The sequence below is a fragment of the Electrophorus electricus genome, chromosome 12, assembly GCF_041902795.1.
Source record: "Electrophorus electricus isolate QZ-2024a chromosome 12, ASM4190279v1, whole genome shotgun sequence".
NCBI classification, from domain to species: Eukaryota; Metazoa; Chordata; class Actinopteri; order Gymnotiformes; family Gymnotidae; genus Electrophorus; species Electrophorus electricus.
In genome coordinates, this window is record NC_137508.1 from 19,677,437 (window position 1) to 19,705,235 (window position 27,799).

Genomic DNA, 27,799 nt, shown 5'->3' on the forward strand with positions numbered 1-27,799 from the left:
AAGATGATCACTTTTCCTACTCTTTTCCAGCCTGAATGACATTCCAGTGTAGATCCTGGTCAGATGGATCATGAGTCCATGCAAGATGGCGCCGGTGAGGTCGGCTGCCGTCACGACTGCTCTGTCCACACCTGGCACTTTTTTCGCTCTTTTCGCTCTTCCCGCTACCCCTGATTTCTCCGCAGCCCTTCTCTACACACCACGGCACGTATCCCGTACAGCAGAGACGCCCTTATTTCTCTTAATCTACATAGCACTCACCTCAAGCCGTCTATAACCCCGGACCCAAGATGGCCGACGGAGATCCTGAGGGAAAACAAAAGACGCGGCGCGAGGAAAAGGCCTCTAGGGAAGCGAGCCGGCGTCAGGAACAGGCTGAGGGCTCGGGCACACCGAGCTCCCTTACCTAGCATCCTGCTAGCCAACGTCCAGTCTCTGGATAACAAGCTCGATGACCTCCGGGCCAGGATAAAGTTCCAGAGGGACATTCGGGACTGCAATCTCCTCTGCTTCACTGAGTCGTGGCTGAACCCAGCGGTACCAAACCACGCTATCCAGCCGGCCAAGTTCTTCTCGGTTCACCGCATGGACAGGACGGCAGATTCGGGGAAGTCGAGAGGCGGCGGAGTGTGTGTGATGGTAAACAACAGCTGGTGTAACAATGCCAATGTTATTACTCTCACCCGCTTCTGCTCACCCAACCTGGAGCTGCTCGCCTTCAAGCTTCGTCCTTTCTACCTTCCCCGGGAGTTCACTTCGGTCATCATCAACACCGTGTACATCCCACCTCAGGCATGGACACTGCACTGTGTGAACTTCATGAGGCTCTCACACAGTTTCAGACACAGCACCAGGACGTTGCACTTATTGTGGTTGGGGATTTCAACAGCGCTAACCTCAAGCGTGCAGTGCCCAACCTTTACCAGCACGTAACCTTCCCCACCAGGGGAAATAGGACACTAGACCACTGCTACACCCCATACAAGGACAGTTACAAAGCACTAGCTCATCCACCGTTTGGTAAGTCGGACCACGCCGCCATCTTCCTCCTACCACAATATAAGGAAAGGCTGAAACGGGAAGCTCCGGTTCAGAGGGAGGTCACGCGCTGGACAGACCAATCGGTGGCCGCTCTGCAGGACGCTCTGGATGACGCAGACTGGGACATGTTCCAGCGCAGCACTGATTATGTCAGCGAGTTTACGGAGGCAGTAGTAGGGTTTATTGGGAAACTGGTGGACGACATGATCCCAAGAATCACCATCAAGAAGTTTTCCAACCAGAAGCCCTGGGTGGACAGAACCATCTGCGAGGCTCTGAACTCTCGCACTGCTGCCTACAATGCGGGGATCATCAGCGGGAACATGGACGAGTACAAGTCTGCAGCATATGGAGTGCGCAGGGCGGTGAGGGAAGTGAAGCGGCGCTACGGGAAGAAACTAGAGACACAGTTCCAGCAGAGTGGCTCTAGATCCCTGTGGCAGGGACTACGGATGATAACGGACTACAGGAGCCCACCCTCCGGACTGATGAGTGCGGATGAGTCTCTGGCGAACGAGCTGAATACATTCTTCGCTCGCTTCGAGGCTACATCTAGCAGCCCTAATGCTAACAGCGCTAATGCTAACAGCGCCAATGCTAACAGCACCAATGCTAACGGCGCTAGTGCTAACAGCACTAATGCTAACAGCGCTAGTCCAAATGGCACTATCGGCGCAGCCAATGGCACATGCGCGGGGCCCACCATAGAACAGCGCCCTCTCATCATCACGGAGAGTGACGTGAGGAGAGTGTTTAAAAGGAATACCAGGAAGGCGATGGGACCAGACGGTATCTGCGGGAGGATCCTCAAAGCCTGCGCAGATCAGCTAGCCCCGGTATTCACATCTTCACTGCCAGCCTCCATGGACCCACTGCAGTTTGCATATCGCCACAACCGCTCCACTGACGATGCAATTGCACATCTGCTCCACACTACACTGACTCACCTGGACGAAGGGAGGGGAAATTATGTTAAAATGCTATTTGTTGACTACAGTTCAGCATTTAACACTATCATCCCCTCCCTACTCACTACTAAGTTGGGGGATCTAGGACTGCATACATCCCTGTGAGACTGCATCTCCAACTTCCTAACAGACAGACCACAATCAGTACGGGTGGGCAACTGCGCCTCATCCACCCTCACCCTCAGCACTGGAGCTCCTCAGGGTTGTGTCCTAAGCCCCCTGCTCTACTCACTGTACACCTACAACTGCACAGCCACTTCCAGCTCCACCATCATTGTCAAGTTTGCTGACGACACCGTTGTCACGGGTCTGATCTCGGACAACGACGAGAGGGCCTACCTGGAGGAGATTAAACACCTGGAAAACTGGTGCCAGGAGAATAATCTCCTCCTAAACATCAGTAAGACAAAGGAGCTGATCGTGGATTGCAGCAAGAAGCAGGAGCGGCACTACCAACCTGTGAGGATCAGTGGAACCACGTTGGAGAGAGTAGATAGTTTCAGGTACCTTGGTTTTCACATCTCGCAGGACCTGTCCTGGTCCCGCCATACCAACTCCCTGGCAAAGAAGGCTCGTCAGCGTCTTTACCACCTCAGACGCCTAAGAGACTTCAGACTGCCCTCCAAAGTACTGCGGAACTTCTACACCTGCACTATCGAGAGCATCCTCACGGGGAACTTCACAGTCTGGTTTGGGAATAGCACCAAGCAGGACAGACAAGCACTCCAAAGGGTAGTGCGTTCAGCAGAGCGCATCACTCACACGGAACGTCCTGACCTGCAGACCATCTACTACAAGCGGTGCCAGACCAAGGCCAGGAGAATTGTGAAGGACCCCACCCATCCCAACAATAGACTCTTCTCTCTGTTGAGGTCAGGGAGGCGCTTTCGCTCCCTGAAGACCAAGACAGAGAGGCTGAAGAGGAGCTTCTTCCCACAGGCCATTCGGGCCCTGAATCAGGGAAACTGATAAACTGTGGGGACCACCACCACCATGTAACATAACTGTATATATATATTTATATTCAATTACCTTGTTACACAACAACTGTAGATATATTTTGTACATACATAGAATATATATATTTATCTTGCATATATATATTTCACATTTAGAGAATATCTATATTTCTCTATGCACCCCTGTTTTCTTTTCCTCAGTTTGGATAGAGCACTCTCCACCATTTCACTGCGAGTTATACTGTGTATGACTATGTATGTGACGAATAAACCAAACTTTAAACTTGAAACTTGAGTCAATGTCCTTTTCTTGGTGTATGGCTTAATCCTTGTCATCCTTGTACAGGAGATGGCTAATGGTAGTTTTGCTCCTGATTTCTATTTATTTCATTCAATTCATGGCCTGTTATTTCCAAATATGCCACTCAGTTGCTTGTCCAATCCCCTATCATTTCAAAACTACACTACCGTAACTCACTCTTGGCAGACCTTCCTGCACACACCACAAGACCCTTGCAGCTGATCCAGAATGCAGATGCATGACTCATTCTCACATCTTCCTAAGTTCACAATCAATCTACTGTTGTGTTCTCTCCATTGGCTTCCTATAGTTGCCTGCTCCCTCCTACATGTACGCACTTGTCTCCCTCCGCTCCATATATTGCACCCTTCATGCCTTTATTAAAGTCAAGGTCAAACGTATTTATATAGCACTTTTTACAATGCTCAATGCCACAAAGCAGCTTTACAAATGTAAGGAAACACTCCCTAGGTGGGCTTTAGGAAGAAACCTTGGAAGAACCAAGACTCAAGAGGGAACTCATCCTCTATTGAGCAGTCCAGCTAGTATCATACATCTACAGCTTGAACTGAATCAGTACCCACTAAGAGTCATGGACATGCCTGAACTCTTTTATGTGCTAGAACCCAGACAGTGGAACTCATACTACCTGTTTGTACATAAGAGTCTCTTGCTGTCTTCAAACATAAAACCCATCTTTTCAAGCAGCACTTGAATGATCCATTGTCACGTCAATGGAGTAGCATAATCAACTTTCACTTACTTCTCTACCAACAAAGTTCTTTATGTGGTTTCCCTCTGACAGGATTCTAAACATAACGCTATTCTTAAACTCAGAAATAGCATAAAACATAAGTATTTCTTCCATGGAGACAACGAATCGCTACAGTAAGCCAAGAGCATCTGATAAATGCTGAAAAATTTAATGTCATGTCCTCAAAATAACTTTTGCATTTTTAACATATAATTGTCAATTTTCTATTTTTACCTGAAAAGAAAGGTAGCATCTAGGTAGTATCCGCTTAAAACTTGAACATTGATCATAATTAGGTCACTCCTGAAAGAAGCCAAAAGTACAGAGGGTACCGCACTCCAAAGTCACAGTTGACATCACAGTATAATAGTGGTTCCAATACTGGTGTAATAAAATTAACAGCATAAAATTTATGGCAGCCCATGTGGTATTGCTACAGAGTCTAACTCAATAAATATATATATATATATATATATATATATATATTATTTTTTATTTATTTATTTTTATTATGTGAAATGATATACAGGTGCAACACAATAAATTAGAATATTATTGAAAAGTTAATTTATGTCAGTAATTCAATTCAAAAATTGAAACTCGTATATTATATAGATTCATTACACACAGAGTGATCCATTTCAAGCATTTATTTATTTTAAATGTTGATGATTTATGGCCTACAGCCAATGAAAACCCAAAAGTCAGTATCATAAAATTTGAATATTGTGAAAAAGTTCAATATTGTAGACTCATGGTGTCAGACTCTAATCAGCTAAATCAACACAAAACACCCAAAAAGGTTTCCTAAGCCTTTAAATGGTCCCTCAGTCTGGTTCAGTAGACTACACAATCATGGGGAAGACTGCTAACTTGAAAGTTGTTCAGAAGGCAGTCATTGAAACCCTCCACAAGGAGGGTAAGCCACAAAAGGTCATTGTTAAAGAAGCTGGCTGTTCACAGAGTGCTGTATCCAAGCATATAAATGGAAAGTTGAGTTGAAGGAGAACTGTGGTAGAAAAAAAATTGCACAAGCAACAGGGATACCCACAGCCTTGAAAGGATTGTCAAGAAAAGGCAATTCAAGAATTTGGGGGAGATTCACAAGGAGTGGACTGTTGCTGTTTTCAGATGAAAGTAAATTTTGCATTTCATTTGGAAATCAAGGTCCCAGAGTCTGGAGGAAGAGTGGAGAGCCACACAATCCAAGCTGCTTGAGGTCTAGCGTGAAGTTTCCACAATCAGTGATGGTTTGGGGAGCCATGTCATCTGCTGGTGTTGGTCCACTGTGTTATATCAAGTCCAAAGTCAGCACAGCCATCTACCTACCCGGACATTTTAAAGCACTTCATGCTTCCCTCTGCTGACAAGCTTTATGGAGATGTGGATTTCATTTTCCAGCAATAATTGGAACCTGCCCACATTGCCAAAAGTACCAATACCTGGTTTAATAACCACGGTATCACTGTGTTTGATTGGCCAGCAAACTCACCTGTCCTAAACCCCATAGAGAATCTATTGGGTATTGTCAAGAAGAAGATGAGAGACACCAGACCCAACAATGCAGACAAGCTGAAGGCCGCCATCAATGCAACCTGGGCTTCCATAACACCTCAACGGTGCCACAGGCTGCTCGCCTCCATGCCACGCCGCACTGATGCAGTAATTCATGCAAAAGGAGCCCTGACCAAGTATTGAGTGCATATACTGTACATATTTTTCAGTAGGCCAACACTTGTGTATTAAAAATCATTTTTTTAATTGGTTTTATATGATATTTTAATTTTCTGAGATACTGACTTTTGGGTCAACATTAAAAGAAATAAACGCTTGAAATAAATCACTCTGTGTGTAATGAATATGAATGAATATGAGTTTCACTTTTTGAATTGAATTACTGACAAATAAACTTTTTGATGATATTCTAATTTATTGAGATGCACCTATAAATGCATGGAAATAATTACATTACAAGAAAATAAGCCAGCAATGTTAAAACTCTATCAGATGAATAAACTATTGAATATGCTAGACATAAATATACAATACTAGAAATATGAGGACACTTAATGCAGCCAAGTAGAATGGCTAGTGTAATTCCAAAAATAACCTTTTCATTTTTTAACCTATATTTGTGTAGTCCAATATACAGTGGTGTGAAAAAGTGTTTGCCCCCTACCTATTTTATTTTTTTGCATGTTTGTCACACTTAAATGTTTCAGATCATCAAACAAATTAAAATATTAGACAAAGATAACACAAGTGAACACAAAATGCAGTTTTTAAATGAAAGTTTTTATTATGAAGGAAAAAAAATCCAAACCTACATAGCCCTGTGTGAAAAAGTGATTGCTTAAAAAGGTGGTTCATGCTAGAAAACCCTCCAATGTGGCCGAATTACAATTCTGCAAAGATGAGTGAGCCAAAATTCCTCAACAGCGCTGTAAAAGATTCATCGCCAGTTATCGCAAATGCATGATTGCAGTTGCTGCTAAGGGTGGCCCAACCAGTTATTTGTGACAGGATAAGCAAGGCCAGATGCTCGCAGATGTAGAGAAATAGATTTATTATATTCCAACTTCGTGATGGGTGAACAAACCAGGGTCAAAACCAGGAAAGCCAAGACAGGGGTAATCAAATCATCAAGGTAAACAGTCAGAGTCCAAAAACCAAAAGAGCAATACTAAACCAGGCAAAGTATACAAAAAGGGGCAGGCAAAAATCAGTAGTCCAGAGAGCAAAAAATACAATCGAAACACAGGAAAGCAATCAAGGAAATAACGCTCGCTATAACAGTCTAAACTAGTGGCAATACCGGTAAGGTCTAAACAGGTTTATATACAGTTGAGATATAAAAACTGGCACTGTCAATATTCTGGTGATGAGGATCTGAATGAATGTGTATGATTGAATGAGTCTTTAGCCTTGGGACGAACAGCATGTTGGGTGTCGTAGTGTGCTTGGGGTTCGATGTGACATTATTAGATTTAGGGGGCAATCACTTTTTCCACACAGGGCCAAGTTAGTTTGGATTTTTTTTTTCCCTTAATAATAAAAACCTTCATTTAAAAACTGCATTTTGTGTTTACCTGTTATCCTTGTCTAATATTTAAATTTATTTGATCTGAAACATTTAAGTGTGACAAACATGCAAAAAAATAAGATATCAGGAAGGAGACAAACACTTTCACACCACTGTATTTGTTAAACTTTTATTTTAGCAGGGAAGGTGAATTCGGAGTATTTTCAGTTACAAACATACCTGGGAAGAAAACATTTTAATTTGCTCTCCCAGATTTGTAACGGGCAATGTACATGCTTAGAACAATTATACATACTCTTTTGCAGAATCCTGAAGTCAGGAGAATCCTCGATGAGTGACCCCTCACGGTACCAGTTGACTCTTGGTGAGGGGACTCCCTTAACATGGCATTCCAGTACCACTAGCTGACCCTCAAGAGCAAGAACATCTTGAAGACTCTGAGTGAAAATTAACAATGCCATTTGTTAATAGTTTAAACTTTTAAAATGCACTATGGGATTGGGTGCAAACCTCTTCTGGTTTGATCTTGATTATTATCCTGCAATGTGCTCTACATATGACAGCATCTTCTTTACTTTCTAACAGCAAGAGATGATTATAAAATGGAAGCCTTAGACTGATGATGAAAATGGAAAAATATAAGGCCAAAAAAGCTGTATATTCAATTCTCAAATAACTGGAAAGCTGAAAACATTATGAATCCAAGAACACAGCATCATATCTATATATAGTTGTCAAATAAATATATATGTATATGATCAATAAAAGCATCAGGACAAGACAGTATATCATCTCGGGTTCTTAAACTGTCAGTTAGTTACGGTTTTAATGCATCATTGTCTACTTCAATTGTATTGACTTTTTTTTTTTTTTTAATCAGCAATTCAGGAAAGGAAAAAAAAAATCAAGAATCTGTGTTAAAAAATTCTGTTTTATCTAGCATGAATGAATATCGTTGATTAACGACTGGTAAAGTCATATTTGTGCAGTAAATCTTCAAAATGATCAGAATCCTTCCAGTTTGTTTATAAACAAATAGATCAGTATCAGATGCTGTTTCGTTGCTTCTCCACACAGCCTTGGAGCAGGTCACTGCACATGAAGTGAATTATTTAAGAATGAGTGATATAACAAAGTCTTTAGTACTTCACCATTGTTGACATTTTCCCTATATTTTAGGGTGGTGCCTGTTTTCAACAATTCATAAAATTATGTGCTTTTGCTGCATTACCGATTTTTAGTTGCCTACATACAACCTTTTGCCAGAAATACACCTTTTTTTTCCCCCACAACAACCATGCCTGTCCTTTTAAAAAAATGCTCCTGGTATAAGATAAGATTTTGTTAGAAAATTAAATCAACATCAAAGCAAATATGTGACATGTTTAAAAAAATATAGAATGCTAGTAAAGTTCTTTATTCACTTGCTCATATCTTTGTACAAAAATACATGTTCCTTTCCTTCATAATCTAACACAAAATACACAAGTCTTTAGTTACCACAAAATGCACATTACTCACGTAGCATTGTTCCTGAATAGAAGACGCCCCTTTCTTAGATTCCATGTTTTTTACTGGGCCATAAAGAGCTATTTTCCCATGGCGAGAGCAATTCACACCTACCACAGACCAAGGTGTGAAGGGGAAAAGGGGGGCTATCACATTCCTTCACAAGTGTTTTCCAGGTGCAAGCGCCATGATTGGCAGCTGTTTCAACAAATAGAGGATACTTAGACGAAAACATAGATGCCTCAATTGCTTTATTTGTTTTCCCCTTTAGCCAGTTACAGCTTTATCCATCAGACCAGCTCTTGCGCATTGTAATTAGATAAACTGTAGCGCACGCATGTGATGCGGTTTGGTAAAACTCATGCAGCCATACAAATGACATGATCGCCAATACTACTGGACATCATGCCATTGAAGAGGTTTATTTTAGCTTAAGTTTATGTGGAGTTGTTTGGTTGCAGTTATGAGCTGGAAGCTGTAATAAAGTTTCTAGCATGGAATAGTAATATTTGCATGCAAATCACTAGATGTTTTCATTCACTGCAGGAAAATACATAATCCTGCTACAAACTAAGTATAAAAGCATACCATTTCTTTACAGTATTACAGCATTTACATTATTACAGTATTTACCCCATCATAAACTTTTAGCCTAATAGCAATGAAGCTAATATTGTTTAGCCTTCAACAAAGATGCTATGAAGCCAATGTTGGCTTTTAGTAAGTTGTTGAACATTGTTGTGATATTTTAGCAAAAATAATCTTACAAACTTGATGTATAGTGACTGATGACTGTGTACATTTGGAGAAGTTTGGGGGCACTTTGGAGATGTCTAGCACGCCTAGTTGAAAATGCTGTGTATGTACTTAGTAATTTCATGTATATGCTCAAAAGTGTTGTTTATTAGACAAGACCCTGGTGAATCAGGAAATGTAGAGCATGACTGAAAATGAATCTCCAGCATCAAAATACACATTAAAAACTCCAAAAATAAAGGGCATTTTTTGACATTTTCATCTGTATTAGATAAACTCAAATAGAACCTAAATGATGGAAAAATAAGCCTGGATGTGAATGGATGTATTGACCCAAGTGTCTACTTCAATTTGAATCCTGAATGATCATTGTGCTACGTTTACAGATAACTAGTGTTAAAGTGAACAAAGTACAATTCATTCAAAAATGAGTTTAAAACTGGAGATGCACATAGGGGTTAAAGCAGGGGTGGGCAAACATTTTGGCTCAAGGGCCACACTGGGTTTTACATTTACGGTATTTAGGAGACCCTCTTATGCAGAGCGACTTACAAAAGTGCTTTGTCATTTACTCATAGAATATATCCAAGTACAGTATAGTAGCTTAGAATTAAACATACCAATGAACTAGAATACAGGGATGAATGCTGATACCTAGAACTGCAAAATACATAAGGTGTCTCTTAAACAATAAGTGCTATAAACAATAAGTGCTAGTGTTTGTTAAAAATCATAAATAGTGCCCTACAATAAGTACTAAATTAGTCAGTCACTAAGGGAGCAGTGTCAGTTGTCCTTTAAATATTCTGCAAATAGATGGGTCTTTAGTCTGCGTTTGAAGATTGCAAGGGACTCTGCTGTCTGGAGAGCAAGCAGGAGATCATTCCACCATCTTGGAGCCAGGACAGAAAATAGTCTTTTAAAATTTAAAATAGGGTTTTAAAATTTGACAAACGAGCCAATGCATGGCCGGTAGGAGATTGGTGGGGACACCAATATAAATTACATGGAAAATTTATTACCCAACAAATAAAGATTGTTTCCCTACAGTAGAAACATTGTTGATCACCCTTTTAGCTAGCGTATCAGAGTTTGGTGTCAGCTTTGTTGTGGTAATCAGGACAGATCTCAGGTATTCATCGGTTAATGGGGATCTGTGCCATGCTTTGTTGATGTTCATAATGCGGAACATCTGCTCACACATGTAGGTAGAGCCAAATCACCAGCATCTTCTGTGCCATCTGCTGGATGTTCGGAAACTTTGTTTCATTTAGCATAAAACGCATCTAGTTTCAGGGAGTTGAACTTTTCCTTTAATAGGGAGACACAATGAAGATATATCACTCCCAATTGAAACTCCTCCGGTGTTGTTGCAGAATGAATTGACAGCTAAATCAACATCATAGACCAAGGCTGAATAACTGCTGAATTTTGTTAAGATTTTGAAAATGGAATCAACATTGATACTGCAACATTGTTTGGGCAATTGGGCATTCGATTATTTTATGTGCTAGTTTGGAATTTGTTTTTACATATTTCATGTTTGTTCACATTTAACTTACTTGCCGAACCATACATATAAGTCAGCTTGAAAGTGATCAAAATGAAAAATTAAAATAGTCCACTTCTTAGAATATTTTTAATCAAAGAGTTAGAAGAGTACAACAGGAAAATGAATAAGCCAGGCAATTAAAATGCACATCCCACATATCTTCATTTCTTTTGGCTACCACCACCCATTCTGGCTGGTGCTTACTTCGAGTATTTAGCCATGGTCTCCATAATGTTTGTGTGTGGTTTTATATGTACTGAGGACAGTGTCTAAGGAGGAAAAACCACAGGTTAGGTTATGGTCTCAAATACTGTACATTACAGCAAATACGGTGTACATTGCCAACAATTTTCCAAAGCTGTAGTTGTTTAAGTATGATCACATTTAGATCACACCTTGCGTGTTAAGAGACGCTTGACTTGTGAAGCCAGAAAACCCACTTTGTTTTTGCTATGAAACCACACTCCACTAAAAGTATATTACTTGACTAACATCTTCAACAGCAAAGGATCTACTGTTGATCCAAAACTTGGATAGGCAGAGAACAGTCTCTCTAGGATAGTGTTCAAAAGCAATGATTGACTGACAACCAGCTGAGGTAGTGTGCTTTGTCCAGACTGCACGCCAAATTTTGACTATACTCACTGCTCACCCTAAATGACAGTGTGCACATTCAAGAAACCTGTCTACATTTACTGCATTTATCTGATACTTTTATCCAAAGCAACTTAGAATTCTGACAATACAACTGAGTGGTTAAGGGCCTTGCTCAGGGGCCAGCAGTGGCAACTTGGAAGTAATGGGGCTTGAACTAGTAACCATCTGATTACTAGTCAATTATCTTAACCACTGGGAAAAGGGAAGCTTCCCACATCTGCCCTTAAACCTTATTTTAGACATTATGGCATTTGAGATGGTTCTGAAAAAAACACAAACATATTTAATTTTAAAGTAGTGAATTGAATATTTTGGTTATACAATAACAAATGTAGCACAAGTACATTTTACAAAAGTATTTACTGTTGTTGAGGAACATTTTGTACAAAGGGTGCACATTCAAGAACACTTACACAGTCATTATACATTTATACTTTCATTATACTTGACTACTTAGGAATTTTGTGAAATGTGTTCATTGTAAACTCAAGATTTTAAAGTGGCCAACTGTTTAATCTTCTGCTGCTATCCTATTGGCTGGGAACATGTCAGAGGAATACATGTGGTCAGAGAGAGGGGACTGTATAGTTTGACCTGAGGTTGCTGTTGCTGTCTGAGGAAAAGTTATAAATAAATAATCAAAAACAAGAAGTTTGTTCTACTGAGGAGCATAAGTTTCTCACATTTTTGTGGTTGTACACCAAATAGATTAAGATATATAATGCCCTGGAATAAAGTTATAATAATAAATACAAATACAGCTATGGGTCTTACTACATGGCTTCTATAGCTAATGTGTATGTGTAGTGAGTGATAAAATTAAGACGTGAATAGGGAGAGGAAGTAAGGGAAAGATGAGGGTCCATGCATGTGTCTTATTAAACTGACATCAAGTGGCAGAATTCAAACCAATATTCCACAATGTATTTCTAATAGCAATTTTCAAGTTTTGAATGGATTCTGTAGCTATATTAAGAGGTTCAGATGTACTGATCGAAGAAAAGTGGAGAATAACATTATGAAAACGTATGAAGAACAATACAATGCTTCACATACGGCTGTAATTATGAATTAACACCAAACTATTTATTCAGCCATTGTCAAGCTATTTCCAAGCTGCCACAAAAACAAGAAAAAGGCACAAAAAAGGCACAAACAAAAAAGGCAAAAAAAAAAGTAATATTAGTCTAACTTCTGCGGGACTGCAGAAATTAGCCTGAGTACCCTTATTACATTAGAAATTTAGCGGTCAACTTCGGCTACTTTTGCTAGCTAGCTAGGTTAGCTACTTTGGCTGCCACATTAGCTACTACATCTGCGGTCTACAGCTACAACCATAGAGTCACTAGCAAATTAGTAGCTAAGTTAGCAGCCTAGCTAGCTACGTTACACAAGACGCACTTCGGCTCTTTGGAAATGTTATTGACAACTGCAAATGCGTGAGCTGACAGTATGAGTGTCAAAACGCACATGCTTCTCACCGTTTCCCGACCAAGCTAGCGTTAGCTTTCTAACTAATGTATTTAGCTTATAATGAGCTAGGGTCGCCAATTCAGTTAGCTAATAGCTAGCTAGTTAGCAAGCTAGCTAGCTAATTAAGTTAGCTGACGTTAGCGAACTTACATAAGAATTATCGAAGCGCTGGCAGAATGCATTTTAGTAATGCATTTGAGAGTCATAACCTTTGTTATGTAGGTTATGACTCTCAAATATAGATAGACTTAACTTACCTTTAAAAGTCGTGATGTCTCGTTCCTTTGTTTTCAGTCCATAAAATGGTGCGAAAGTGTTATGTAGCGTCAATTACCCTCCTCTCCACTCACACGTGGAGCTGTTATGAGCTACGTCACCTCTAGAGTCTATAAAATAATGTTAGCTATGCATTTTTGTGAGATATATATTATTGTTTTCTGTTTTTAACATAAATTTGACTTTTGATGTGGTCTTGATCACAATATTAAAAATGTGAATAAAATAAATAAGGCAGAATTTCACTGTTGATTCTGCATTAATAATCTAACTTTGATTTATAAGTAATTTTCACAATGTTTTAAACAACATTTTTTTTTCAACTTTGAAACAATGGACATTATTTTAACCACATTTCCACATTTCAGGATCGCTCAAATGCCAGCTTGGAGGGAACATGACACCAGCTGAAGAAACCTCTCTATCTTTTTAAAATCAGAGAATCAATGGCAGAATTCTCCGTGCAGTTCGGCCAGTGATTTATTTGCATGTTGAGGGGCTTCTTTCAGTGTCACTAGTGTTAGGAAATGAGCAAATGAGTTGTTTGAAATTTGTCTTGAGAATAAAATCAGTTTGACTTTGAAGGCTTTCACATTTGTAAGTACATTTGTATCAGGCACAAACTGATCCTTCCCTTCTAGCTTCACGTTCAGGACAATCACGTCTGCCAATATCACAAAGCCAGCCTGTATCACTCAACTCAGGAAAATCATCAGGTTTCCCCATTAACTCCAAAAATAAACTTATCTGCCCTTTGAGCTCCCACACTCGCTGACATACTTTCTTCAAACTTGATCAACAGACATTAGTGTAGTAAAGTAAGTCCTGGTGATCAGCATCAGTTTCTTCAAAGAATTTGACAATTAATTGAAGATGGTTAAGCCCCCTAGCTTGTATAAAGAGCTTTACAATTAGATTCACTCCGTGATCAAGCTGCAATACAGACTTGCACAGGGCTTCCTGGTGGATTGCGCTTTGTGGGAAAATTGCAACAAACTCAGGGTTTTCCTCTTTCATTCTTTTCGGCAGCCCAATATTTTTTCCCTGTTAATTTTGGCAATCCATCTGTGGTGACATTCGCAAGTGTATATTACGGTATCTTAAGCCTCTCAATGACACCAGACAACCTGTCATGCAAGTCCACTCTTCGTGTTGTCCCCTTTATGGACTCTATGGCCAACTACTCTGTGATCTCAAAATTGTCATTAATCCCTCTAATAAAAATTCTTCATGGTGTCTCTTATGTTAGTTTCATCCAGTGCTAATGAATATAACTTAAATGACTGCTTTTTTCTTTAACTCACTGGTAAAGTCTTTATCAGTTAGCTCTATACAGCGAGTCACTGTTGTCCGTGATAAACTATTTTGTTCAAATTTATTTTTGATCTCTGGACACAAGATATTGCTGTCTCTACCATGCATTATTTCAAAAACTCCCCTTCAGAGAAGGTTGCAGAAAAGGGTTGATTTCAAGTGGGCTTTGAAACTAGCTTGTGTTTTGGGAGAGTTATTTTAATTCTGTTGAAATAACAATAAATAAAACAGTAACTCACAAACATTCAACAAACCAGTACCAGATAAGTTACTAAATAAATTTGACAATAAACATTATGGTAACAGTTCATTTCGAATGGTTCTAGATTAATAAACTCTCAACAGAGTAACATTTTCATGAATGAATCAGAGGAGTGTCTGGATACAGTCACTGACAAGTTTACTCACAAAGTGGAAGATTTCAAGGGTCTGACACCAAATGATCAGACCTCAGACAAACCCTACTAACCTTAACCTCAACTCAAAACATAAATTGTTAAAGAGGACAAGGCTGCTGATATCACTCTGTCATGCTGATTAGAAGAACAGACTGGTTGCTTTACAAGGGTGGTGGTGCTTGAAGTTTTCTTCTGTTAACCATGGTTAACTCCAAGGAAACACATGCAGTCATCATTGCATTGCATCAAAAGGGTTTTACATATTGTTGCTTGAAAGATAGCACCTAAATCAACCATTTATCGAATCATCAAGAACTTCAAGGAAAGAGGTTTATTTGCAGTGAAGAAAGTTTTAGGGCACCCAAGAAAGTCAAGCAAGCACCAGCACCATCTCGTAAAGAGGATGCAGCTACAAGATCAGTTCACTACCAGTGCAGAGCATGCTCAGGATTCACAGAAGGCAGGTGTGAGTGCATCTGCATGCACAGTGAGGCGAAGGCTTTTGGAGGATTGGTATCAAGAAGGGCAGCAAAGAAGCCACTTCTCTCCAAGAAAGACATCAAGGACAGACTGCAATTCTGCTGGATGTACAGGGATTGTACTGCAGAGGACTGGGATAAAGTTCTTTTATCTGAATAAGCCCACTTCAGACTATTTGAGGCATCTGGACAAATGATTGTCTGGAGAAGATAGGTGAGCACTACCACGAATCCTGTGTCATTCCAACAGTGCTTCTCATCCAAGGGAGTGGGTTTGCTCAAAGTTTTACCTAAGAACATTGCCATGAATAAGAATAGTATCAAAACATTCAAGAGCACCTTCTCCTAATGATCCAGGAGCAATTTGGTGATGAAAATGCTTTTTGCAGCATGCCTGTGCACCATGTCACAAGGCAAAAGTCATAACCAAGAGGCTTTGTGAACAAAACATTGAAATTTTGGATCCATGGCCAGGAAACTCCCCAGATCTCAATCCCATTGAGAACCTGCATCAATCCTCAAAAAGAGTTTGGACAAACAAAAACACTCCAAGCACCGATCAGGCAAGAATAGGTTGCCATCAGTCAAGATTTTGCCCTGAAGCTGATATCCAGCATGCCAAGGTGACTTGCAGAGGTCTTAAGAAAGAAGGGTCAAATATTAATTCTTTGCTTAAACTGGATGTATTTGTCAATAAAAAGTTTTAAAACCTTATGAAATGCTTATAATTGTATTTCACTATACCATATTCATCTGACAATAGGATCTAAAAAACCTGAGGCAGTAAACTTTCTAGAAACCAAAATTTGTGTCAGTCTCAAAACTTTTGGCCATGACTGTGTGTGTAATAATTTCAGGTGTCCATCCGTGTTACCGTTTGTCCATTAAAATGTGGGTAAGATACTAAATTATTATTAGTTTTAAAATATCATTATAATTTACCTTTGTAAAAACAGGTGCAGCCATTATTGGTCTTCCATCTAAGCCTTGTGGATAACTGTTACAGTTTTGGTTCTAAAACAAATGAATACAAAACACAAACAAAGAAATAAACAAAGTTTCAACAAACAAAATCATAAAAAATTACCAGAGATAAAAAAAAAAAATTGAAATTGCTATAATTTCAGTCAATCTGCTGATTTTTTTTTTTTTCTTCAATTTGATCCTATGATACATGGCTCTGTACCTGAAAGTTCTGTTTTTAAAGTCAAAAGACTTCTCTGGTCATGAGAAACCAACTTTCACTATGATGGACAAGAAGCTACATGTGTTCTTGAGACGAGGAACTGATTTCTATCAAAGAGGCAAGGCAGTTAAGGCAGTGTATTGCAGTACTGATGTCAAAGAGGGCAACAGTGTACATTATATATATATATATATATATATATATATATATATATATATATATATATATTATATGTGTGTGTGTGTGTGTGTGTGTGTGTGTGTGTGTGTATTACAAATGAAAAAAATCTTGTCACTTCTCTAGACAAGTTTGTAGGCCCTTCTGTTGAATTATATTGCATCAAGGCACCACTAGATGGTTGTCACTAATACAGGGGCCTTTTGTATATATCCAAATAAAATTTGAAGAATGTTATCCTATTCCAAACATACTCATAAGATGTATTTCTTCTTCCTTTGAAATTGTTTCTGCACTGCACTTACACTGCATGTCACTAATTTTACAAAAATACATACATTTTTGTCTGCTGCACACTATCACAACAACTTCTCCCCCACTTTTTTAGTGTCAGAACAAAAACTGAAACTACAAATGCACTTATGTTTTACCTCAGTAAAATTGTGTTGAGTTGTAGACAGAAGATTGGAGATTTCTTGGCCATGGGCAGGTGTTGAAGTATTGACTAACTGGGCAGTGCATGTTGAGGAAATCATCTGAGATGGTGCAGTAGAGGGTTCCTTGACTGTTATCTGAGAACTATTTACTTGAGCAGGGTTTATATCTACTTCAATTGATATGGTAGAAGAGGCTAGGTCATTGAACAGAGTTGATGGGGTATCGAATGGAACTGGTTGGTTGAGAGAGGATGTCAGATCTGACTTGGAGTCTTCAGTATTCAGAGGTGCAGTGTAGGCCACTGGTGGTATAGTAAGGGAACACTGTGGAACTCTTTTGTGTAGTCTGAAAAAAAAGTTTGAATCAGTGCTGGTAACTGATATTACATGTATCTAAACCTGTATATACTGTATGTACTTAACACAATGTAGGAAACAATATTTATCTAAGCTTGTATATACTGTATGTACTTAAAACAATGTAGGAAACAATATTATAGTGTTCCAAACCACATAAGTATACTTAACACTACATAATGATTTTAGACATATTTCTGCAGTAGTATGATACAAAATGGTTGGCATGAACCTTGCCTTGCTTTTTAGCTATAACATCTATGTAATACTAAATAAGTAAAATGTAGACAATAAGCATGTCTCCAACTGACTATGATATAAGGGGAAAACTATAAAAAGTAATGTTAAATATTTCATTAATACTAAATATTCAAAATATTACCAAATGAAACGATCCTTAAGTTATCATCTTAGGAAATCTGTTAAGACTCACTGTGCTTCAAAATGCTGTTCCGTGTCAGAATCAGAAGATGAGGCACCTACAGAAAGTGTTAACAAAAGCAGATTGATTAGAAGTTGCTTTTAGAAGTAACATTGCTAAACACACATACTTGTCTGATATTTATGTTTAAGATTCAATGTTAGATTGCACCATAGGCTAACATTACTTACCTTCAATATAGATTTCTGCTGATGTTGAGTCTGTGCCACAAAAGTTGGAGGCAAAGCAAGAGTATCGCCCTGTGTCTTCTTCAAAAGCCTCTGAGATACTCAGTGAGTGCAGCTCACCATTATTTATAATTTGAATATCAGGGCTATTTTCCAACTCTTTACCCTCACAAAACCACCTGAAAAATATCAGCATGGGAAAAAAATGAGATGAACTTACATTGATGCAAAATCTTATATACAGGTCCTGTTCATAATTTTTGACACTTTTTGTAAAGATAAGCAAAAATAAAATTAAAATAATGTCTTTGTGACTTATCAGCTTGTTTTTATACTGAAAATATTACAAAATAAAAATTACATTTTTATGTAAATACATTACATTAGACAAAACAGAAATTCCATAACAGTAGGTTATCTGAATTACACAAACCAGTTTTTATAGGAACTAATGTATGTGCACATGCCTACCCATTTTATATCAGCAAAAGTTTTTTTTTCTTCTTAAAGCAGGTTTTTATATACTTCATGGTAACCTTAAGACAAGTCTGTAAATGTGTATGTTAAACAGTACATAAAATATATTTTATTTAATAGTTAATTTAGCATAATAATTATTACATTTGTGTAAACAGAAGAATGCATTCATACTGGATCCACAACTACTCAAACTAAAGAAGTCCTCTTGACAATTTTCAATAAGCTGTATTCAACAATTTCTTAAATACAAGTTTTGTTCCATGAGATTTAAAGTAAAGTAAGATGAATATGGAAGATTTTTTTTTAAAACGATGTAGCAATAGCTTATCCTTATTCCTCTTGCAATACCATGATGTCTAACAACAGCAGCCATTAATGAGCAAGCTAGTGGTTGACAGTGGATTAAGAAAGAATCCTTGACAGGATTCAAGAGGAAACCAAGACTCGAGAGGAAACCCATCCTTGGCCAAGCATATAAACAGTCCATGCATTCGATGCACTATATATCCATGTAACCAGTTAAGTTCAGAGTTAACAAAGTCTTCAGTTTTATTCAATTTTAGCAGCAGCCTCACCTAGCAAAAACTGTCATATCAGTATTATGTCACTGTGACATACCATAAATAAATAAAAAAGCACTGAGCAGCAATCATTATAATATGCTATCATTTCACCGCAGATGTCATCAAGCATCCATCACTTAACATAGTTATGTCAACTTCAATCAAAGTTGACAAAAGCAGCTTTTATGACAGGATATGCTTGTTGGAATAAGCAAGATGGAGTCTTCTAAACAGTGCCCTTCAGTAAGTTGTTACCTTATTTTTAAAAAAACTTTAATTTCTTAGGAATTTATCTAGTGATACTGATTTTTCCCTCTGTGCTTGAAAAAATATATCTGTAATTAAAAAGGCATATTTTTTGTTCTTTAGGCATAAATAAAAATGAAAGAAGAGTTCTTGAAATATGTGATTTAAATGCTGTTCACAGATCCTTAAGTTGTATAATGCTTAGGCATTCAATGATACTAAATTGATAATAAATTAATAGTAACCATAAATTAATTAAACTATATATTACTTAACTCACCGAACCTCTGGTACTGGGAATCCTCTCACAATGCAATCCAGGTGAACCTTGCTTCCCTCTGCCACCTCTCTGCTTTTGAGTTTTTGTATAAAATGTGGGGGTTCATACACAGGCTCTGAGCTTTCAGGCTCCATCATGGCTGGAACTTCACATTCCATCATGCATTCTGACTCCTCTTGCATTGTGTTGTATGGAACTTCTTTAACCTGGTTATTCTGGGCATGGTTCTTCAGAGGTTCATTATGGTGAATAGATCTTTCCCTATTCTCTGGATAATGGATAAATGGAGCTGTTTCAGCCTGATGTTTGATCTGGTTTCGGCTTCTTTGAGTTCTGCAGGCTCTAGGCCGAACCCGCTTTGAGTTGTTGGCCTTGAAGAGGGAAGAAAGCTCCTCTATGAAGTCAGCTGCTTTGTTAAGGAACTCTTTCTTGGACTGAGTCTCTAGGCCATATGGAGTGTTCCTTATGGTTCTCTTAAAGTCTGCTGGGGGCTCCCTTGGATTTCCAATGCTCCCAAGTTTGTTGTCCAGGATAGGGGCCTGGAGCATTTCTCCTTCATCCATTCTTTCTAATGTGGGTTTTATGATAGTGGCAGAGTAAGAAATGATTTGTGGACAGCCATCTATCCTTTCATCTTGTTCATTGCCAATAGACTTGCGGGCAAGGTCAACACTTTTATCCAGTTCCTCCTGGCTCAGGAAAGCAGACAGATCAGGAAACTGGTGTTCCTCTTGAGTCCCATATTCCTCAACTTTTTCTCTCTGAGTCCCACAGCCAAACTCACTATGTCTATAGTTGGCATCAACCAGGTAGCTCTCTTGCAATAACAGCGGTAATGACGTTGGATGAGCCACGTCATGCTCCTGCATGCTGCTGACAAAAAGAAAAACAGGTAAGAATATGAGCAGCATAGATTATGTACCATATTAAGTACCATTAAGGTACATTTAACACTAAAATAACTAGCACAAAAGGATCAATCATTATCATCTATTTCTCCTCATGCAGAATTTTTTACTATATTAGTTGCAAGAGATGTAATCAGCTTTCCATTGGAAAAACCAAGAGAAGGCTTGCTGATTGTTTTGTTGAAGACCTTTGCACCATGAGAATTTGTTATTTCCTGTGGCAAGGCATTTTCATGTTAATGGACATTAATCTGTTTGTATTTCCAGTTGTTGCTATGGCAGTGTCATGGTACAGACCCCTCCTCCCAAATGTCTCTCTGTGTGTTTGTTTCCATGGCCACGCCCTCCATGTGTATCACACCTGTTCCTTGTTTCATGTCGTTAATGTGCATGTATATAAGGTCCTGTTTAGTCGATGATGTTTGTCAATGTTTGACCTTACATTAGCCTGTGTGCTACATCGTTGTTGTCTGTGTTCTACACGGCTCATTTCTGCCTCCTGCGTTACAGGCAGCAATGAACTTGACACTATTTTATTGCAATTATCAAAAGGTAAGATATAAAAACTAAATGACATTAAGTCATTAAAATAGCAATAAATATGTTCAGTAACTGAATGGCATGATGTGTATAAACACCCTGTAATGAACAGAAGGCAGAACTCTGTGAACTTCAGCAAGTTTTTAATATTTTTAAAACAGCCAATCTTAAAACACAAAATGCATAAAAAGTCACAAAATTCCAGTGACCATCCATATATGTAAGTGTTTCCATACTCTACTGATTTTGACTTTAAAAATAAATTACATTTATTAAAAATAAATAAATATTCATGATGTTTAGTTTACTAACATCCGTAGAACTGAGCATTCCCCATTTCTATAGCAACCAAGTCACTTCTGGGTTTTTGTCAGTCTCCATGGTTCTGTGTCTCCTCCCCTTTGTGTCCAGCTGTTTGTCCCTAATTGCATTCCTATGTAAACCCCGTTCCTACGTCTCTTGTTTGTTGGTTATTCAATATCTCTTTGTCTCTCTGTTTTGGTAAGGTTGTTTCTGGTTAGATCTCGTTTATCCTCGCTCCTTTGCACAAATGTGTTTTGGTATATTTCACTAGATTCTCGTTCCATGTTTTGTTACCCTCTCAGTATATGTTCCTTTCCCTATTAATATTCACCAGTTCTCTGCTGTATGTAATACGTTCTCTCTATGTTTTCGTCTAAATTATTTGTTTCGTGAGTATTTGTCTCTTAACTTCGTTTAGGTGTTTCTTTCCCTGTTCATTTATGCAAGTGTTGTCTGGTTTTCCTTTTCAGTTCCACTTACCTATGTTTTTGTTATTCCATCATAAGTACCTGGTTCAGTGTATTCCCCTTTCATTCTAGTTAAATTTATTATCGTTATTCTCCATGTTTCCCCGAAGTGTTTACGCCCCCTTTACCCAGTTCTCGCAATCACCTTGTTAGCCTCTTGTTCTGTCTGTCCTTTGTTCTGCTCTTGTTTGTATATTTCTGTTATTAAATCTATTATTAATAATATTCTATTAGTCTCGTTCGTTATGGCATCACTAGCGAGTTCCGTTTCACATGACCTCCAAGGCGCTCGCACTTCGCAAGTGTGTTCGCTGTCCAACCCTCACACATTACAAATGGCCTATAAAGTCTCCACATCCCTTGGATATTCTAAACAATTCTAATCTTAGGACTCAGAGGAAGCAACTAATGATCACACTCTTTGTCTTAAGCTGTATTTGAAGACCTACCTCTGAAACCTTAATGAGGAAGGGTAACCAGCATACTAAAGGCTGGATTATACTTCCTTCCTAACAGGCTTCTGAAGCCCCAGTTTATATCCACAACTCTTGATGTTATAAGTGCAAGAAACATAGGAACACATTCTATAAGATCCAACAACTTGGGGCATACAGTTGGCAGACACCAGGATGTGCATCAAAATATGAGTGATACAAGTAGGAAGATGAGGAACTATAGCAGTAAACCTGGACACTGAGAGGACAAGTGCAAGAAAAACTTGCACAATTAAAACAGCAAAGGTGTTATTATATTTATTATAGAATTACATTATAGACTGCCACTGGAAATAGATAATTTTAAAAATGTTAATGTTGAATATTATTACACCACTCTACAAAAATGCATGTCATATCTATTATGTAGAACATGAAAGTGTTCTAAAAATATGCTTTTCATACTTATGCTTTTTTTTTTTTTTACTGCCTGAAAGCACTATGCAAGATGCATGCCCACTATTTTTGAGTACATTCAAGCTAATCTAAATAGCCTTCCTTCAAGGTTAATTGTCACAATCAGTCCCTCCCAGGTTTCATGTTTTCCCTGTCTTGTGTTTTTTACTTCCGTACCATAGTTTCGTTTTCTCAAGTTCAAGTTCAATTTCAAGTTCGGTTTATTCGTCACATACATAGTCATACACAGTATAACACGCAGTGAAATGGTGGAGAGTGCTCTGTCCAAACTGAGGAAGAGAACCAGGGGTGCATAGAAAGAAAAAAATAATAAAAAAAAAAATAATAATAAAATATATATATATATATATATATATATATATATATATATATATATATATATACACACATATATATACATACATATATGCACACATATATATACATACATATATACACACAGATAAATATATATATTCTATGTATGTACAAAAATATATTAACAATGTATGTACAATATATGTATATTATGATTATATACACAATGTACAATGTATATGGTTGGGTATATATGTACACAATCTACAGAATGTACAGATCCATTTTGTATAATACCATATCTACAGTTGTTGTGTAACAGGGTAATTGAGTATAAATCTAAATCTATATATACAGATGTACAGATATACAGTCATGTTACATGGTGGTGGTGGTGGTCCCCACAGTTTATCAGTTTCCCTGATTCAGGGCCCGAATGGCCTGTGGGAAGAAGCTCCTCTTCAGCCTCTCTGTCTTGGCCTTCAGGGAGCGGAAGTGCCTCCCTGACATCAACAGAGAGAAGAGTCTATTGTTGGGATGGGTGGGGTCCTTTTCCTGGCCTTGGTCTGGCACCGCTTGTAGTAGCTGGTCTGCAGGTCAGGAAGTTCCGAGTGAGTGATGCGCTCTGCTGAACGCACTACCCTTTGGAGTGCTTGTCTGTCCTGCTTGGTGCTATTCCCAAACCAGACTGTGATGTTCCCCGTGAGGATGCTCTCGATAGTGCAGGTGTAGAAGTTCCGCAGTACCTTGGAGGGCAGTCTGAAGTCCCTTAGGCGTCTGAGGTGGTAAAGACGCTGACGAGCCTTCTTTGCCAGGGAGCTGGTATGGCAGGACCAGGACAGGTCCTGCGAGATGTGAACACCAAGGTACCTGAAACTATCTACTCTCTCCACCGTGGTTCCACTGATCCTCACAGGTTGGTAGTGCTGCTCCTGCTTCTTGCTGCAATCCACGATCATCTCCTTTGTCTTACTGACATTTAGGAGGAGATTATTTTCCTGGCACCAGTTTTCCAGGTGTTTAATCTCCTCCAGGTAGGCCCTCTCGTCGTTGTCCGAGATCAGACCCACGACAACGGCGTCGTCAGCAAACTTGACAATGATGTTAGAGCTGGAAGTGGCTGTGCAGTCGTAGGTGTACAGTGAGTAGAGCAGGGGGCTTAGGACACAACCCTGAGGAGCTCCAGTGCTGAGGGTGAGGGTGGATGAGGCGCAGTTGCCCACCCGTACTGATTGTGGTCTGTCTGTTAGGAAGTTGGAGATCCAGTCGCACAGGGATGTCCAGGTAAGTCAGTGTAGTGTGGAGCAGATGTGCAATCGCATCGTCAGTGGAGCGGTTGTGGCGGTATGCAAACTGCAGTGGGTCCATGGAGGCTGGCAGTGAAGATGTGATGAAGTCTCTGACTAGCTTTTCAAAGCACTTCATCACGACTGATGTGAGGGCGACAGGGCGGTAGTCATTGAGGTCGGAGGGTCGAGGTTTCTTCGGGAGGGGGACGATGGTGGACCGCTTGAAGCTGGACGGGACAATACCGAGCGTCAGGGAGAGATTGAAGATGTCGGTGAATACCGGGGCTAGCTGATCTGCGCAGGCTTTGAGGACCCTCCCGCAGATACCGTCTGGTCCCATCGCCTTCCTGGTATTCACCCTTTTAAACACTCTCCTCACGTCACTCTCCGTGATGATGAGAGGGCGCTGTTCTATGGTGGGCCCCGCGCATGTGCCATTGGCTGCGCCGATAGTGCCATTGGCGCTGTTAGCACTAGCGCCGTTAGCATTTGTGCTGCTAGCATTAGCGCTGCTAGATGTAGCCTCGAAGCGAGCAAAGAATGTATTCAGCTCGTTCGCCAGAGACTCATCCGCACTCATCAGTCCGGAGGGTGGGCTCCTGTAGTCCGTGACCATCCGTAGTCCTTGCCACAGGGATCTAGAGCCACTCTGCTGGAACTGTGTCTCTAGTTTCTTCCCGTAGCGCCGCTTCGCCCCCCTCACCGCCCTGCGCACTCCGTATGCCGCGGACTTGTACTTGTCCATGTTCCCGCTGATGATCCCCGCATTGTAGGCAGCAGTTCGAGAGTTCAGAGCCTCGCGGATGGTTCTGTCCACCTAGGGCTTCTGGTTGGAAAACTTCTTGATGGTGATTCTTGGGATCGTGTCGTCCACCAGTTTCCCAAAAAATCCTACTACTGCCTCCGTAAACTCGCTGACATCATCAGTGCTGCGCCGGAACATGTCCCAGTCTGCGTCACCCAGAGCGTCCTGCAGAGCGGCCACCGATTGGTCTGTCCAGCGCGCGACCTCCCTCTGAACCGGAGCTTCCCGTTTCAGCCTTTCTTTATATTTTTGGTAGGAGGAAGATGGCGGCGTGGTCCGACTTACCAAACGGTGGATGAGCTAGTGCTTTGTAACTGTCCTTGTATGTGGTGTAGCAGTGGTCTAGTGTCCTATTTCCCCTGGTGGGGAAGGTTACGTGCTGGTAAAGGTTGGGCACTGCACGCTTGAGGTTAGCGCTGTTGAAATCCCCAACCACAATAAGTGCAGCGTCCTGGTGCTGTGTCTGAAACTGTGTGAGAGCCTCATGAAGTTCACACAGTGCAGTGTCCATGTTAGCCTGAGGTGGGATGTACACGGTGTTGATGATGACCGAAGTGAACTCCCGCGGAAGGTAGAAAGGACGAAGCTTGAAGGCGAGCAGCTCCAGGTTGGGTGAGCAGGAGCAAGCGAGAGTAACAACGTTGGCATTGTTGCACCAGCTGTTGTTTACCATCACACACACTCCGCCGCCTCTCGACTTCCCCGAACCTGCCGTCCTGTCCATGCGGTGAACCGAGAAGAACTCGGCCGGCTGGATAGCGTGGTTTGGTACCGCTGGGTTCAGCCACGACTCGGTGAAGCAGAGGAGATTGCAGTCCTGAATGTCCCTCTGGAACTTTATCCTGGCCTGGAGGTCATCTAGCTTGTTATCCAGAGACTGGACGTTGGCTAGCCGGATGCTAGGTAAGGGAGCTCGGTGTGCCCGAGCCCTCAGCCTGTTCCTGATGCCGGCTCGCTTCCCTCGCGGCCTTTTCCTCGTGCCGCGTCTTCTGTTTTCACTCAGGATCTCCGTCGGCCATCTTGGGTCCGGGGTTACAGACCGCTTGAGGTGAGTGCTATGTAGATTAAGAGAAATAAGGGCATCTCTGCTGTACGAGATACGTGCCGTGGTGTGTAGAGAAGGGCTGCGGAGAAGTCAGGGGTAGCGGGAAGAGCGAAAAGAACGAAAAAGATAGTGAAAAGAGCGAAAAAAGTGCCAGGTGTGGACGGAGCAGTCGTGACGGCAGCCGACCTCACCGGCGCCATCTCCGCCCCTCGTTTGATTTTCTACATCTGTCCCTCATTTAGTTGATTGTATTTAAACACTGCCTTGTTCCCTTAGTTTTTGCTGTTCATTTGAATGTGTTTTGTTCACTGAATGGTTGTATGTTTATTTCGTATGATTGTTTTGGTTTGTACTCTGTTTCCTAACCTTTGTGCTTCCTAGCCTTTGTTATAGCCTGCATCCCCGTTTGTCTTCGTGTGTAATTATTTTGTTTACTCATCTATCCCTGTGCTCTCCGTGTTGGCTCTTTGACCCTGGACTGCTTTAACGACTCTGATTTTGGATTTGCCCCTATTAAATCTCACTCTTCTCTGCACATACGTCTGCCTCCTTACCGCTCAACATTACATTAATAGAAACACAAATATACCAAGCTGTTGTACAATACTGTTTTGTACTCTGAATTATTATTGTCAAAATAAATGTAAACCTAATTACTACCTCAAAAAAAATCACTGTGCAAAAGACCTTGGGCAAGCTGCGCTTCCATCTCAGCAAACATGGTGATTTAGCAGAGCAGGGGAGAGATGCACAAGTGATCTTTTTGCCTGAGATAACATGTATGTCCATAATTAAATCTTCCAAAGTTCTCCCACTATGAAATTCTGTATCTCTGCAACCATGACGCCTGAGTTTTTGAGGTAAAACCAAAAGGACGTTCACCCTATCTTTCCATATCCTTTTCAGCACTGCAAGAAACAAAATACACAGGGGGGAAATTACCAAAGCACTTGTGGACACCAAGGAGCCAGGTTCTTGCTGTTGTGTTGTCTGTCCTGATGACATTTGATTTAAGCACTGGCTGAAATTATTACCTTTGTCAAGAATCTATGGCCTTTTTCAACACTGATTGGCTTTCCAGCACTCAAGTGTCACTTGGATGATTGTTTCCATCTCTCTGGAGATGGAGCATGTGAGATTTTTTGGCTGATTGAAAATATGGTACAATTAGCATAAATTATTTTTGCTTATGCAAACTGGACATGAATTATGTACAATAAATGTTAAAGAAATTACTTGCATTGCATCACTGTTTTAAATTTGCCAAAATACTCAACCAGGGCACCACCCTAATTTAGGAAAATTATACATTATCATTAAAGATTAATTAACAAATTTTTAGATTAGGGTTTGGGTTTTTTTTAAATAATAAATCTGTCTCACTCTAAGACATATGTCCTTACATGTATGCAGGGATAT

The 27,799-nt window shown here is 40.1% G+C and overlaps 1 protein-coding gene across 4 annotated transcripts in view; it reads right to left on the bottom strand.

Moving 5' to 3' along the window:
* mypn (myopalladin) overlaps positions 1-27,799 on the bottom strand; it is a 69,139-nt gene that overhangs the window by 34,045 nt on the left and 7,295 nt on the right. For 3 of the 4 annotated variants that reach the window (XM_081724471.1, XM_035531413.2, XM_081724472.1), the window contains exons 2-7: positions 19,816-20,685; positions 18,250-18,425; positions 18,071-18,116; positions 17,275-17,626; positions 16,423-16,494; positions 7,362-7,503 (exon numbers count right to left, since the gene is read on the bottom strand). In XM_081724471.1, coding sequence (XP_081580597.1) covers positions 7,362-7,503; positions 16,423-16,494; positions 17,275-17,626; positions 18,071-18,116; positions 18,250-18,425; positions 19,816-20,684 — 1,657 coding nt within the window. In that variant the 5' untranslated portion in view covers position 20,685. Of the gene's footprint in view, positions 1-7,361; positions 7,504-16,422; positions 16,495-17,274; positions 17,627-18,070; positions 18,117-18,249; positions 18,426-19,815; positions 20,689-27,799 lie in introns of all 4 variants that reach the window. The other variant, XM_035531414.2, reaches the window with a different exon arrangement.